The sequence below is a fragment of the Corythoichthys intestinalis genome, chromosome 5, assembly GCF_030265065.1.
Source record: "Corythoichthys intestinalis isolate RoL2023-P3 chromosome 5, ASM3026506v1, whole genome shotgun sequence".
Taxonomy (NCBI): domain Eukaryota; kingdom Metazoa; phylum Chordata; class Actinopteri; order Syngnathiformes; family Syngnathidae; genus Corythoichthys; species Corythoichthys intestinalis.
The window spans coordinates 44,474,575-44,489,573 of NC_080399.1; the positions used below are offsets into that span (position 1 = coordinate 44,474,575).

General features: G+C 38.9%; 1 protein-coding gene across 1 annotated transcript in view; it reads left to right on the top strand.

Annotated features, from left to right (window-relative positions):
* Nucleotides 1-14,999, top strand: part of cadps2 (Ca++-dependent secretion activator 2) — a 289,750-nt gene that overhangs the window by 186,492 nt on the left and 88,259 nt on the right. The window contains exons 16-17 of the mRNA XM_057837859.1: nt 5,101-5,224; nt 5,305-5,405. Coding sequence (XP_057693842.1) covers nt 5,101-5,224; nt 5,305-5,405 — 225 coding nt within the window. The remainder of the gene's footprint in view (nt 1-5,100; nt 5,225-5,304; nt 5,406-14,999) is intronic.

Here is a 14,999-nt window from a genome sequence, read left to right on the forward strand (position 1 = left end):
TGATTATTTATCATCTAACATATCGGGGAAAATGAAAAAAAAAAAAAATACAATTAAGGGATAGTTATGAGGTAGAAATCCGTGACTTTTTACAGACGCCAAATTTTTCATTGTGACGTCATCTGTTTAAAACTTTAAAATATGCGAGTGAATAATTTTTTTAAGTTATTTTCTTTTTTTAAACTAAATATTAGATATCAATTAATGATTCTAAGCTAAAAATGACAGACATTTCGAATAATAAATATAATTGCTTACCTTCTTTTTATGGCTAGGTTGAAACAAAAGTGGTTGCGCGACGTCTGTAAATGGGGGTTTTCAGGGTAAAACGGACAAATTAAAAATAGTTCAGGGGCTTCATGCGCCATGAATCTGCTATGGCAGCATATAGACATATATTGTTCTATCGAACACAACAGTTGTTTTGGCTTGAAATACAGCAGTTTCTTTTAAAGAGGAGTGCAAGAGCAGAAACTGCTTTTTCAGTCTTGTCTGTGTTTTCCGCCATAAGCATATGACCATACATTTAAGATCCTGAAACTCCTCTTTCCAATGCTCGGTGACTTACTATCTTATCTACGGGCGCGTCTTCATTCCGGGTCTGGCACGGCTCTGTGTTGACCGCGTGCCCGCAGTACGTCAAAAATTGGCAAAACATACCGGCTGGGCCCGGCTGCGGTGCGCCAACTCCTTCCCGTCGTTAGCTCTCACGTGATCACGTGCGATAGTGTGGCATTTAAAACAACGACAAACACACAGACTCTTTACTCATCAGAGAAGCAGAGAGAGAGAGAGAGAGAGAGAGAGAGTGCACATTTTTTCCTTGCATATTGGTATTTTAGGGGCCGTTTACATGGTGACTGTCCGAGGAGACGAAAAAATTCAAGTTTGCTCGTCATGGGCCCGTCTCCATTCTAACAATGTTGCAATTCCGCATGAAAACGATGAAGTATTCATGCCAGGGCCTAGGGGGCAGTGCAGATTTACAAGGCGACAGCGAATCATGCACTTTGATCCCACCAAAGTTCCTCAGCCCAGAAAAAATATGCCCGCCCAGTCAAAGCGAGGGCATTTTTCATTTGTTCAAAAAGGCACAAAAATTGAAAAATTCAACATATTTAATTTAAGAATATTCTTAAAACAATAAACTAAAGCCGACATCCCGCCATATTTCCTGTTTTTAATGTTTAGTAGCACCGCTTCGCACACCCAATGTGACCTGTACAAGTGCTGACAGCATTGGCGCGGTGTTGCGCCGCGGGAGCCTTTGATATGCATGCGGAGCTAGCCCCCCTCAATCCCCCGCAATCGAATTCTTCCACTTTGGAGGCAGGATTCAGAATTATTTGTCTTCGCCTTCCGTCTTCGCCGACACCATATGCATGCGAGGCAACTCCGCAACACAGTCATTTCATCTTCGTCTCGCAGAGTCGCCATGTAAACATTCCCTTAGTTGTGTCTTGTCTATTAATTCCAGATCGACTGCATCATGTTGAGATCAGGGCTCGGTGTGTGGGGGGAGGAGGGGGCTATTATGCCCCTGTTTGTGTTGGTGGGCTTATATCTTTGTGCACATTTAAAATTCATGGAACTTAACATTTCATAGAGCTGTTATAAACAACTGTTAAATAATCTGTAATATTTATAAAATGGATAGCGAATTATATACTACACAAACTAAAAAACTGTTAAAGCTGCTGCCCCCGCGACCCGACCCCGGAACAAGCGGAAGATAATGGATGGATGGATGGACAAACTAAAAAAACAACGTACTTGGAATTGGTGTCTCATCATTGCAGATTCCCGTGCCCAGCGCAAACTGTTGGTTTTTTTATGAAAAGTCAAGTAAAATGTAGTAAAGAGAAAAGAGAGACGTCTTGAATAGACCACCAGGTCAAAACTTGTAGGTGTCTCTCTGAACTCTTTCGTACTTTTCCCCTTGACTCTCTGTATATAAACCAACATTGTGTGTGTGTCGGGCACGAGAATTTCTGCAGTGGAACCACTTCCAGATACGCTGCATTTTTTTGTCGCTCTTTAAGTCAGTCTAGTCTATAGCCTACCCCAGGGGTGTAATTTGAAACAGTAATTACATAGCAGAGAATGGGTTGTTGGCGTGGTCGGGGTGTCACAAACAAAACCTCAGCAGCTGATGGGGTAGGCCAGGGGTGCCCAAGTCCGGTCCTCGAGAGCCCTGATCCAGCTTGTTTTCCATGTTGCCCTCCTCCAACACACCTGAATCTAAAAATCCAGATCATTCTCAGGCTCCTGCAGCGCTTGCAGATGAGATCATTTGATTCAGGTGTGTTAAAGGAGGGAGACATGGAAAACAAGCCAGATAGGGGCTCTCGAGGACCGAACTTGGGCACCCCTGGCCTACCTCATCAGCTGCTGAGGTTTTGTTTGTGACACCCCGACCACGCTAACAACCCATTCTCTGCTATGTAATTACTGTTTCTATTACACAACTTGCATAAAAACTCACTGTCCATCCCAGAGGTTGGGCTAGACTTTTTCGTTGTCTGTCATTTTGACTGACAGGGTCATAAAAATCATCGGTCATAATCTATTTTTACCCGTCACTTAAATTTTTAAAATGATGATAATGACATTGTGGTGACACTTTGTTTGGCATAATTCACTTTCCGTACTTGTGTGTCCATTTGGCCGAGCGCGTTACTGGCTACGACAGTCACGTGACAGAGACACTTAAGAGCCGCGCGCGGTCCCCTCACTATCCACTCGCTCTCGCTATATGATTGGCCGAAGAGGCGAAATGCTCTCCCGTGAAAGGCCTGTTTAAAAATGTTCCCGTTGTTACTTCTTGCGTTCGCTTATAAGTGCCCATTTAAAAAGGAAAAGTGATGGATGATACTACACACAGAGCGTATTATTAACAAATGTTAAAGTTGTATAATCATATAGCGAGAATAAGAAACGTCACTGAGGCCCCAGTAGGTAGGTAGCCTACCATATGTAGCATATGGAACAATGAAATTAACAGTTCACCTGCCGTGGCCTGAACGTAGTCTCACACTTTCCTCCCGGTGCGCATGGACTTGAATTGCATGCCCGCTTGTGCAGTCACTGTTTTTTCACCTCTTTTATCAACACCATCGTCGTTTTGGAGCTTTTTGAGGAAACTTCGGACACTCAGTTGCCTTGACATTTTTTCTGAGTAAGGCCAACGACGTCATGCATCAAGAGAGACAATAGCTAATTAATATGCTCACTCGCCACCCTGTGGTCTGGGGTGTGAATTGCAACCGGTCAAAATGACGGATAGACTTCAGTTTTTTTCCGTCACCGTTTTTAAAAATCGGTCAACGACGGAAAATATTCGGTTAACGCGACCCCTGGTCCATCCTCATAGCTTCTTCTATGGCGTTCCATGTGTAATATTTTGATTGAATGTTTTCCTAGGCACCCTGAAGTGCACGCAACGGTGATGTTGTTTTGTTCATGTGATGCGGGAGTGAGAGAGACACAGCCCGTCGAGAGCTACATTTGAGGAAGTAGTGTTGTTAGCGCCGTGTGTTAATACAGAACACAGTTGTCAGCACGTCGTGTGTTTGATATCTTTGCCAGGAAAAACACAAAATAAGACCCAATGCAGCTTCCTATTTAATGTTGTCCTTATTATAATGATCTGCTACATCATATATCACTTTGTGACTTTCCACCTCCACGATGAAATGTTCGTCGTCCATGTTTGCTGGTGTTTAAACCGTGAATAAGAGCCCTGGCCGGTTGACTCCAAGCCTGGCTTTGCCCATTTTGACGGATGCGTCTCCGGCAAAATTAGGAAATTAGGAAAATAGCCTAAAAATTAGGAAATAGCCTAAACGGAGCGGTTCCGTCACTGATGTCGTGCGCAAGTGCGCATGCACACACGCACGCACGTACACAATAGGCAGCAGCACATGGCGCCGTTGTTTGGACAATCAGGGCACTTTTCTCTTCCTAATGATCTCTCACAATTGGTAGCGCGACCGGGGGTGCACTCTACACATTGTTAAATAAATCCATACAATCAAACAATCCATTCACTCTGATCAGTTATCACTTACCGGCAAGGAGGAAGTGAGGAGAGCCAAACAGGCGTGACAGTTTTGGGACCCTTAAATGGGAAAAGTTCCTGCGTAATTTGGGAGCAGGTGCGCTTGAGGGGAGGAGCTATTAGTATAAAAAGAGGCATTTTCTGCAGGTAGAGGGAAGCATGAGGTGGGTTTGTCCATGCCAGAGCAGAAAGGTAGTTTTCTCTCAGCGTAATCCCACTTTTGCTTTTTGTGTTTATATGTTTGGGTGTTGCTGTGGAAATCCATTCATATTTTTTGTAAATACTATTTTCTTTTTTTTTTTTTTGGTGATTTTGACTTCTTGCTGTAAATAGTTATATATTTTTTCTTTTTTTGTATATATTCCAATGGAGCACTTTGTTTTTGCTGGGGTTTGAACCTATTAAAAACTCACAACACCTGTATTCTCCTAACTACGCCATCATTTTTTTTTTTTTTTTAGTAGCCGGAAGAACCCCGCGACACACTGGCACTACATGCCTCTCCCTGGTGCACAAAAATTTGTCTGCAGCCGTTCTGCTGGTGTGATGTGAAACATAAATGAATTAATCCGCAAAATCAGCTGAATCCTTAGTCCGTCTCATACAACAGTACGACTGGACAGTGAAGAGGACTCCTTCTACTGTACACGTCACAGCACCCTCTTTCTGAACTCGAGACTGGAGCCGGAAGTCACTCATTTTCATGGCGTGGGATTAAAAAAACTAAATAAATATAACGATTGCTTCCACACACATCCAAGCGGTCCATTTCATTCAGGAACATAAAATGCCGCGGAAAATATGAAAAAAAACATGCTGCTTGCTGTCATAGGCACTTTAATTTCGCAATATCACAAATAATTGCAAATCCCCCAAAAATCGCAACGATAGTTTTTTCCAATGTCCTTCAGGCCTATTATGTGCTATGACTTTTTCCCTGAGTTCTTTCCATTCTTCATCTGTTCTTTTTTTTTAGACTGGGTCATGTGGTTCTTTTGAGATAAGCTCTATATGTGTTTCTTATTGCACTTTGGATGCAGGTTCTAATGAAAGACATGACCACACCAGTTCCCACAGAGGAGATGAAAAGGGTGGTGCAGAGATATCTGGAGAAAGCAGCGGGCATCAACTACAGCCAGCTCATTGACTATGCCAACATAAAGGGTGAGGGCATGAGGCACAGTCTCATATAATCCAAATATCTGGACTTGGAATGACTCCACTGGCTTTGTGGTCATTTCCAGCGGAGCCAGAAGTTGACCCGGAAAAGAGGCTGGAGGATGCCATGAGGCTGGCAGAGCTTGTCATCGAAGTCCTGCAGCAGAATGATGAACATCACTCAGAGGTTGTTGTTTGATTACAATGTATTTATTTATTTGTTAATTAGTTCATTTAATTAATCATATTTTGTCCGTGCAATACCATTTTGCTTAACTATTAAAATAATTTAAATAGACCTTTCTAAACCACTGAATAAAAAAAAAAAAAAAAACATTTTAAAAAAAGGAGGCATCTAATCAGATTTACATACAAAACAATTCAACAAAAATTATATGTGGCCAAGTTTGAAAAGACTGTTACAGGATATAATGTGACATTGCATGTCTTTTTCCCACAAGAGTATTTCTAAGCGGTTTAAAAAATTAAATATAATAAAAAACCTTATAGCAAGTAAATGTTCAACAATGCAATAGTGTATGAAATAAGTATAGATCAGAATTTAGGACCTTTTCAGGAGGTATACTATATAATTAGAAGAAGAAAAAAAGAAATTCCTTCATTATTGCATCATTAATATATAAAAAGAACAGCCTTGAGTGTGTGAGCACTTTGGCCTCTGGGGAAACTGCATTGTTACACTAGTGTAAGAAGAAGGCTTTCTTGATGTGTACTTTTTTTTTTTTTTTTTTTTTTTTTTTTTTTTTTTAAACGTACAGTATAGATACCGTATATTTCTGTCAGTGACAAATGTGGTGGCATTTGTGTGTGCCAATATTTATTTTCCTGGGAGTTAAATAAAACTAATCCATGGTTATTTTCGATAGAGCTTGAATGGTGTATTACATTGTATATTACCATTAAAGACCAAATGTGAAGTAATTTCATAACATGCCAAATAGGGTCACAATTAAAGTAATTAAACATTGTCCAACAAATAAAGCATGAAAAAAAATAATTTATATGTTGTATATTTGACAAAATAATCGCGTTTCCGAAGTTCGAGTCTGAAAGGGGACGAACCCGGAAATGATACGTCACACCGAGAACAGCGATGGCAGCGCTCCATACGGCCGCCATACAAAGCCCTTCAAACAATGATTCAAACAGTGATATAAGCGATAGATCGAGTGCAAGGGAGGAGATCCAAATTTTTGAAGAGCTGGAGGAAGAAGAGGAGGTTGGAATTTTATGTTGGACCTAACATGTATTAGCCAGACGCTAATCAGGATGCAAACAATGTGCCTGGACTACCTGATATGGAATGGAGACAAGACCCATCGTGATTACAAGATTGGTAAGATATAGGCTGTTATTATTTTCATGATTTGAAGATGCAGGCATTTGCACATAATTTTATGTTTTTGTCTATCTGATGACATTGTTTAAAAAAATAATAATCAGACTTCATGTTCATTTTGGCAGATCCGGCAGCTCTCGTGCATATAAAATAATAATATAAAAATGTTGGGGGGAAAGAAGGAGATGAGTCGTTGATGGCTTTCTCCACTTTATTGTGGCAACAATAAGAAAACAAAATAATAGCGGACCGCCGCCATATTCGACCGCAAAGTTTTGCTCCTCGCTCATGTCCCCCTCGCCTCCTACTACTCACAGCTCTCCAGTCCCAGCGTCTCTTAAACGGATAGTGCATATTGTCTTGTTATGAGCTTTTTGTTGACAAAGGTATCGAACACACGACGTGCTGACAACTTTGTTTCTTTATTAACACATGGAGCTAACAGTACGAACATAGCTTGGGGCTCTCGGCAGGCTGTGCGGAGCGATAGATAGAGCCTGTAGAAGTGGCGTCTAATGGCGTGAGGGAATGTAGTTTTTTCACACATGCGAACAGATTACAAGGCACCACTTCAGTGTAGGCATGTGCCGGTATGAGATTTTGACGGTACGATAAACGTGAGCAAAAATACCGCGGTTTCACGGTATCACGGTATTGCAATTATAGCTACAAAATGTGTTATTTTGAGATGTATGGGTTAAAAAAAATAACTTTTTTCCATTGAACAGGATTTTTTTTTTTTTTTCAGAACATACTTGCAAATTGTAACATGAATATATTGTTAAAATAAATGCATTATCAATTTAAAAAAAAAACATTTTAAATAAAATTAACATATAACTAATAGACTATACCCACAGCCACAGCTCAAGTTGCTTAAGATTAGAGCAAGAACAAAATAATTTCTGTAAAAAGTAAAAACACTTCTGAATAAAATTTTAAAAAATGTATACTGCATGACTTTTTTTTTTTTTTTTTTTTTTTTGAGGGTGGAAAAGCTCAAGTGAAGTTTTGCCATTTTCAGCCACTGTGTCAAATCCGGTCATGCCTTTGAGTTAAAAAGAACATAAAGAATTCATAAGTTAATAAGTTAGTTAAAAATGTACAAGTTAGTATAAGTTAGTTAAAAATGTCAAAGTTAGTTAAAATGTAAATATTGTTCTGGAAAGGTTTCATCTAAAAAAAAAAAAAACATTGGGAGTGAGACCTCTGCTTGAGTTAACAAACGTGGATTTGTGCTTAGGGCAAGATCATCTTTCGTCAATTAACGATCTTTGATGCTATGCCTTTTTTTCCCCCCTACATTCAAGCAAATCAAGCTTGTTTTCTCACTCTGCGGCTTTAACACTCGACGAAGTTGCTCTTCCAGCTAAGCTTAGGCTAACATTCATCTTTGTAAGCTTTTAGTTAGTGCGTATATCGAATATGAAAGGAAAATGTGTGTTTTGTTTTTAGCGAACTTTTCCATGGTGCTAATCTGTTGAAGCTACTCACGTCTCACACATGGAAAAATACAATTGTACAACGTTTTAAATGTATTTATTTTGTATATTACACTTACCACGATTTGAGAGCTCAATAAATTGAAGAAAAGAACGACTTATGTTTGGAGTATTTGTTTTTGGGTTTGGTTGCTGTCTAGCCGATAGCGTCACTTTCACACACAGAAACAAACGGGAGGGGGTGAGCGCTGCCGCGCCACGCCACTTCTGGCTGCATTTTTGACTCATGAAAAATGGCGAATACCGTACTACGGTCTGACGGAAAATTTTAGTGGGTTGAAACCGCAACGTTTTCACACCACGGTAAACCGTGAAACCGGTAACCGGCACATGCCTACTTCAGTGTTGTCCCGAGACTACATTTCCCATGATTCACTGCGTGACCTGCGCCGCTTGCTGATTCGCTGCGAGATTGACGTAATGGCTACGCTAAACGAACACGGTAGTTGTCAACTGTCACCTGTCAGTGGCTCTCGTAAAACACAAACTAGAAGGCTATCATGCGATCACCGTGAAAGAAACGCCGAACCGTCCAAAAGCAATGCAATGCTTGAAGCATGAAGGTTGAAATACATAATACAAATACAAATAAGTGTGCACAAACTCACCGGCGTTGTGTGTCTCTTACGGCAATGTGACCGTGAATTACCGCGACGCCGACCCGCTTATATGCACATCCACACACCTTTCCCGACTGAGAGTGGATTAACCCTTTCGGTCAAGATCGTAGATGACGCACAATTTAAACACACTTAGCCTAGCGAGCGCAGCAACAACTATGATCGGGGATTGCCACGAGTTAGCTTTCGGCTAACATCGCTAGCTTCTGTTCATTCCACAACAGTTGGCAGCTCTGCTTTGACAAAGTCATCAGTCATCTATCCAAAAATCACACTTACTTTTTGGCAAATCCTTGATCATAAGCAGACCGTTTGAGGAAGCAGGCATCTTCGAAGTCATTGTAGCAGAGAACACGACTCGATGATGGCGTGAAATTCATTCGCTTAGTGCGAACAAAAGATGTCCATTTACGTGCCCTGCTATCCTTCAGCCACTCATACAACTTTTCTTTAGATTGAGAACAATACATCGCCAAACACCGCCGCGGCAGCTTACCGAGAAGCAATGCAACAATACTGTGTGTATGGCGGACTTCGATCGCAGTTCTCGGTGTGACGTAATTTCCGAAGATTTCCGAAGATTGTCGAAGAAAAGCATTTTCGTTGTCAAGGGTGTTGCTATTGGTTAAACAAAGAATCTGGAAGGGTTGCGTGAAAAAAAAAAAAAAAACGTATAAATATGCTTATAATTGTTTAGCCATTGATATCATTCAAAAACATGGTTGGCCAACCTTACTTCACATTTGGTCTTTAAGCTAGTGGGCGTGTTCATTTTTTTGTTTTTTTCCTTTTTTTGTGTGTTTATAGTTACCGTTCTCCATGACTTTCAGCCTCCCTATCTCCTAGCCATTGCTGTGTGCAAGTGTATTTGTTTAGACCACAAAACACAAAAGAGGCCAATGTAACACATACCGCATATGTGTAAATGGGATCAATTGCAGATATTGAGTCGGCAGCATCAGCTATTCTCGGAACGTGGTAACCGTGGAAACCAGCTACTGATGTCACTTGGAAAATTAACAACTCCCCACCTGGTTCAAACCGTGGTTCAAGCATATAAACATGCACCTTTATTATTATGATGTGATCATCACATTGTTTTTTTCAAGTCATACTTTTCATATTATCACAACAAAATGATATCAAAGACAGAACCTTAGGAAATAACTTCTTCCTGAGTAAAGTTTTTCCACTTTATATAAACTTGGATGCCATTTTAAAAAAATTTTATGACAATTTGCACTGAACGTACATACAGTGTAAATTTTTAAGCTATTTTCATTGCAAATTTTTTTCTGCCTTTCTACACATCCCCATTTCTCAATATATGTGGCTGATACGATAGAATTTGAATATAATCATTATTTTAATTTCAACTCTTTGCTCTGATTGGCCATGGGTGGAGTGGTTGTGTCGGTAGGAAGCTCGTTGGTATTTGCAATGTGGTAATTTGTGCTCGTGGAGACAATGACTACAATCGTTCTTCAATGACATAATTAATACCAAATAAAATATTCACTCACATGACACTTCGCTTCAGAGGGGTTCAGAGGGCTTCTGGACCTCTGTGAAGATGACTCCCTCCCCCCAACAACAGACGCAAATTTTTATAAAAATTATGTCACTCTTTTCTGCTTTAAAAAATTGTCGTTTATGCTGCTATCGTTTGATAGATATTGGGACATTCATTTACAGTGTTGTTAATAACGGCGTTAGAATATAACGGTGTTACTAACGGTGTTATTTTTTTCAGTATTGAGTAATATAATTACTTTTCTCATCTTGGCAACGCCGTTACCGTTTCTGAGGTGGGAAAAGCGTGCGTTACTAGGAATTACTATGTTGGTTGAATGACGTAAGAAAAGTCTGAGAGAGACGGACTCACGTAGACGAGAGAGCAGAGCAGGAATGGGGAGGAGGCAAGGGAGTTGTGACGTCTTTGCAAACGCAATGCTAGATGGTTCCAAATAATACCTGACTGTAGCCGATAGCCTACAAACTATGCCCACATGATCTTTAAAAGATGAAGCAGTTTTAAAACGTACACATGTCGAAAGTAGACGGAAGGGAACTAATGCAATAACGGGAGCAATTTTAACAACTTTAACGGTTGATTCACAACATTAAATGACATCCACACATAGCAAAGGTTACTACCTGGTTATCGCAATACCCGCAATAACCCCTGTGTCTATTTAAGTTCAGAGTAAAGAATTGGGCTAGGGCCAATTGTCCCAAAAACCCTTCAAACTTCACATTGTGTGGCTGACCTGTGTGGCTGCGTATCAACTCTCTCAATAACTGGGGAGTCAACAACGAGCACAAACGTCTATTTTGCAGTAAATGAGGGTTGGGGCTTGAGATTAAAATTTCGAGTGATGGCATCACTCTCAACTCCTCATTTACTGCAAAATGGACCCGACGTGGTGCCATTCGTTTCTGATATGTTCGTGCTAGTTGTTTGGACACTCCTCTGTTATTGAGAGAGTTGCTACACGCCGTCAGCCACAGGAGTTATGACGTCCTCACTCGAAATGAATATCTCAATATCGATAAAACAACAATTTTTTACAGCACAAACTATTGACACAATTTTTAATCAAAATGGAAGGCTGATTGGCCTCGAATTAACCTATAAAAGAGTTATAGATATCTCAAACGATAGCAGCATAAACAACATTTTTTTTACAGCACAAACGATTGACATTTTCATATAAATTTGCGTCTGATGGGGCGGCAACTTCATTGAGGTCCGTAGAGATGGTCACAAAGCACATATAGCAATATACTATGTGTCTGTACTGTGTACAATGTACTGTGTGTTTTTTTTTTGTTTTTTTTTCACTTTTGGGTCATTCTCTTGCCGTCGTGCTGTGGGTTTTTGCGGTTGGGCTGTTGTGTTTTTGCTGTTGTGTTGTGGCTTTTTGCAATCGTCTTGCGAGCCATTTGCAGTCGTGTTGCGAGCCATTTGCTGTCGTGTTGTGGCAACTGGGGTTTGTGCTTTTGCCAATTTGTAATCGCGCTTTATGAATTGGGGATCGTGTTGTGGCAGTTTGTATTTATGCTTTTTTTCTTTTGCAAAGTGTTTGCAATTGGGTTCATGCTTTTTTTCTATTTGTAAAGTTTTTGGACTTTGCATTTCGCCTGACACCTCTCGGCCACCTCAGGAAAATTAAAGTCGAACAAAAACCAGGTGAAAAGGCCAGCTTTTATCAGCAAACAAGTCAAGTGACGTGCCTCTGCCGGGCAAACAGCAACTGGCTTAGAGGGTGTGGAGGCCAAAAAGTGACAAAGACGAGAACTAGTCATGCGACAAAAAGTATTGTACTAAACCATCTCAAATGCATGTATACATTTTAATACTGCATTATTTATAATATATACTACATGCTTAATTTGAGTCAGTTTAAAACAAGGAAGTGAAGGCAACCTTCCCTGCCTCCTGCCGCTCCTGATATTATACATAGATAAAACACTTCAACCAGTTTACACTTCCATTTTGACCTTTTTCATGCATGAAACCTTAAAAAATATTCAAAAATGACTTGTGTCTCTTTGATATCCCCCCAAAATTAAGCAATTTCTAGTACTTCATTAAAGTTTCCTGAAATTTATAGTACTATTACCGCAGTCATTTTTCACACTTTCGTAATGTATTTTTAATTGTTAATTGTTGATTTTGTTTTTTTTGTTTTTTTGTCTTTGTGCTGCTCGAAGGGACGAGAGGTAAGATTATATTGTTGTTGTTGCATTATATGAATTTTGGTGATTGCACTTCATACATACAATTTTGTATTTTTTTAACATTTCAGATTTTAACTCTTAACCACCATTTTTTGCCTTTGTTTTTCTTTTACCAAACATTTGGTTGTTAACGGAATAATATGTTCTATGATTTTGTAATTTGAATTAGAACTTGAAAGAATTGGTATCCCAGTATAAAGCGCATTCATATATAAAAGCCCCTCCCGAAAAAGGAATATCACCTTTCAAATTATTATTTTTTTCACTGTAACCATGTACATAGACTTCATAATGGTATTGACAGGGCGCGGAGCCGATTAATAGGGGACCTATCTCCATCAAAGCTGACCGAGTGGAAACAGACAAAGAGCTTTTTACGTTGAAAGTTCTTGTGAATAAATGCTTAAATCCCTGAATTCTTTATCGATAAGGACGTAAAACAGTCTCGATTATTGGTTAAAAACAAAAGAAAACCCATGCAGGTAGCACTTATTTTACGTAAATATGTCGAAGGACGATGCTCGTATTTAAGTCACACTGTGGCGCCGCCTTGTCACAACAAATAGCTTTTTACGTTGAAATTATTGTGAATAAATGCTTAAATCCCTGAATTCTTCATAGATATGGACGTAAAACATTCTCGATTCTTGGTTAAAAGCAAAAAAACGTGCAGGTAGAATTTAAGTAAATGTCAAATGTGCTGCTCATCTTCAAGTCACACTGTGGCGCCGCCTTACCACAGCAAAGAGCTTTTTACGTTTAAATTCTTGTGAATAAATGCTTAAATCCCTGAATTTTTTATAGATATGGACGTAAAATAGTCTCGATTAGTGGTTACAGTAAAAGCAAAAAAAAAAAAAAAAGTGCAGGTAGCCTTTATTTTACGTAAATATGTCAAAGGACGATGCTAGTCCGTTGCAGTTAATTTCTCCCATATATATTTTTTTTTCACGTTTCAAAATGCATGCATGGTACGAAAAATATATTTACCTTGAATCCTTTAACAAATCACTTCTGAGGCAATCCTTCCTGTTGGTATGCTGTACAGCTTTCTTACTTTTTCAACTTAATCCGGGGTTACATATGCTGCGTGCGTGTGTTTGTGAATTCCTCCTTTTGATGTGGGCAGCCCTCTTTTGAAGGGGAGGCGCAGTATGTGCCCGATGTGACCTGTCAATACCATTATGCAGTCCATGGCATGTTTTCTATGCTCGTCCCATTTGCTGGTATCCATCCCTTATGTGTCTGTGTACGTGCATGTGCTTACATGTTTATGTCTGCTGTTATATTGTAACGTAGCTTAATAAGCAAAAACTGTCATCAAAACAAGAAATGTGAATGCAAATTTATTCATGCTCGCTTCAACTTATAAAAATATCATACTGATCTCAACAACAATTTAGATTTGTTTGTTTGTTTGTTTGTTTGTTTGTTTGTTTAAACTGACATACAAGCACCATGTCACTAATGTGTTAGCAGAGTGATTCATTCAGTGGCTCAGGAATTTCAGGACTCCTATAAAAATCAAGTTATCTAATAAAAAAATCCAATCAAAACAGTTTTTACAAGATATATAAGAAGTACAATAGTAATACCATGCTTAAAATTTTGAGTATGGCAACCATCATACTGTTGGTAATCAAGAAACAAAAACAAACAATTAATTTGTATTTCAGTCACTTAATTGGATTGATAGTTTTTTTTTTTTTTTTTTTTTTACAAATTAACAGTGCAGAAAATGTACAACCACTCATTGCTTATGGGCTTAATCCATACCGTTCGTCAGAAAATCTGGCAAAAATATTTGTCATTGTTTTCTAAAGTATAAGCAGGTATTTTTCAAGTGTCTTAGTATGTTGAAACATATAATAAGCTTGCTTTTTGTAGGACCACACAAATCGTCTGGGAGGTTGAAATTCTGTCAAGTGAAACAACTATTCTTCAGCTATCAAAGTGGATGAATTTTCTTATCTATATATTTATTATACTGTATATAGTTGCCACTTCAACGTTATATCGTTATACAGTGGTCCCTCTACTTACGAACGTCACTACATATAGCATTTTAAGGTTAAGACCAGTGTTGTTAATTTTACTTTAAAAAAGTAATTAATTACAGTTACAAATTACTTCTCCCAAAAAGTAATTGCGTTAGTAACTCAGTTACCTGAATGTAAGAGTAATTAGTTACTTGGCAAAGTAACTAGTGATATTTTTTTTTTTTCTCAAAAAAAAAAAAAAAAAAAAAAAAAAACAGGTCACACAATGTGAAGCTTAAAGGGTTTGGGGGACAATTGGCCCTAGCCCAATTCTTCACCCTCAACTTAACTAGACAAAAGGGTATTGCGATAACTAGCTAGTAACCTTTGCTATGTGTGGAAGTCATTTAAAGTTGTGAATCAATCGTTAAAGTTGTTAAAATTTCTCCCGTTATTGCATTAGTTCCCTTCTGTCTACTTTAAACATGTGTAAGTTTTAAAACTGTTTCATCATTTAAAGATAGATTTAAGTTAAGATTTGCCGATTTAGGAGCATTTTAGATTTTTAAAAAAATT